We start from the raw sequence: 1,313 nt of genomic DNA, 5'->3' as shown, positions 1-1,313 counted from the left end.
ATACAGATAGATAACTAATAATGAAAAGTAAATTTTATATGGAAAGATAAAAATATCTTTTGGAAACAAAGGTTTAAAAATATAAATTTGGAACATGGAAGTATTGAGAGGGTAAGCATTTATTCGTATGCATAATACGCTATTATCAACAAACTGATATCGTACATAAAACTCGAAGTAGTTATCATTTATTCAATCAACAAAACTAATGATATGAAATAAAATTAATGTAAATGAGTATAGGGCACACTAATCTTATTCTTCCCCTCCCCCTCCCGCACACAAGTAAAATTACACAAAATTTGACATGAATTAAAACAAGAAAACAAAAGAAAACGGACCAAAACAAAGATAAATATATCGTGACGAAAAAATTTTGGATACATTTCTGTGCATCTGATAAAGTCTCTAGTTGCAATTGAAATTCAATAAGAATTAAGTCAGATTGAAAATTAAAACGATTTTCTTTTTGTTTCAATAATAGCAAATGTATTTGAAACTTTCCCTCTTTATATATATATATATATATATATATATATATATATATATATATATATATATATATATATATATATATATATTGCTTCATATATTTGGCTTTTCACGATTTCCTCCAAGTATGTCATCGATTCCATTGAGTTGTCACAACGGTAATGGAAACAATATATTATAGTTATTTTGGAGGAATTGAAATGCATCAGCAATTCTGCACAATGATAATGCCTTTCTTGTACTCATGTAAGTTGATTTTCATGTTACTGAAAAAGAAGTTGGAAATGAAGTTACTCTAAAGTGTGTACGGTTAGGAGTAATAGTTGTCAATATTTAAAATATGAACACGAGAACGAAATTATGTTAAAAAAATAAAGATACATTGAATGAATTTATTTTAAGGGTCACACAATTTTACAACTGGTTTGTTTTAGACTAAGATACTGTACTGTGGTTAGAGGGCCTTGTATCTATATATATAATTTATAGCATTATAGGCTTTAAAGGAGGACAGAGAATTACAGTGTCTGGTGTCTGCTGAAAGAGCATTCCACACAAAGGGAGCAAAATGTGTGAAAGCACGTCGTGAAAAATTCGACTTCGGAATCAAATGGTTCAAGTACAAGATGACAATAATACTTTTAAATTTTCTTTTCTTTTTTTGTTTGTTTTTGTTTTCAGGAATAAAACCACATTCAAAAGTTTTGAGTTATAGTGATAGTATAACTGCTAAAAAAAAAGAATTGGATTCAAGTCTGATGTCACATATGCCCAGCAACAAGCAGTTTGGTTCTAAACATCGAAAATCGGTACTATTTATT

At 28.3% G+C, this 1,313-nt stretch overlaps 1 protein-coding gene across 13 annotated transcripts in view; it reads right to left on the bottom strand.

The window, feature by feature from the left end:
• Positions 1 to 621: 621 nt before the first annotated feature.
• The window catches only part of LOC144978020 (twitchin-like), a 159,467-nt gene continuing 158,775 nt past the window's right edge, over positions 622 to 1,313 (bottom strand). For all 13 annotated transcript variants that reach the window (XM_078923458.1, XM_078923457.1, XM_078923469.1 and 10 more), the window contains one exon: positions 622 to 758. In XM_078923458.1, coding sequence (XP_078779584.1) covers positions 756 to 758 — 3 coding nt within the window. In that variant the 3' untranslated portion in view covers positions 622 to 755. The remainder of the gene's footprint in view (positions 759 to 1,313) is intronic.

The sequence above is a fragment of the Berghia stephanieae genome, chromosome 8 (genome assembly GCF_034508935.2).
Source record: "Berghia stephanieae isolate SIO BIC M18660-M18661 chromosome 8, UCSD_Bste_1.3, whole genome shotgun sequence".
Taxonomy (NCBI): domain Eukaryota; kingdom Metazoa; phylum Mollusca; class Gastropoda; order Nudibranchia; family Aeolidiidae; genus Berghia; species Berghia stephanieae.
This window is presented reverse-complemented; position numbering and strand designations above follow the sequence as displayed.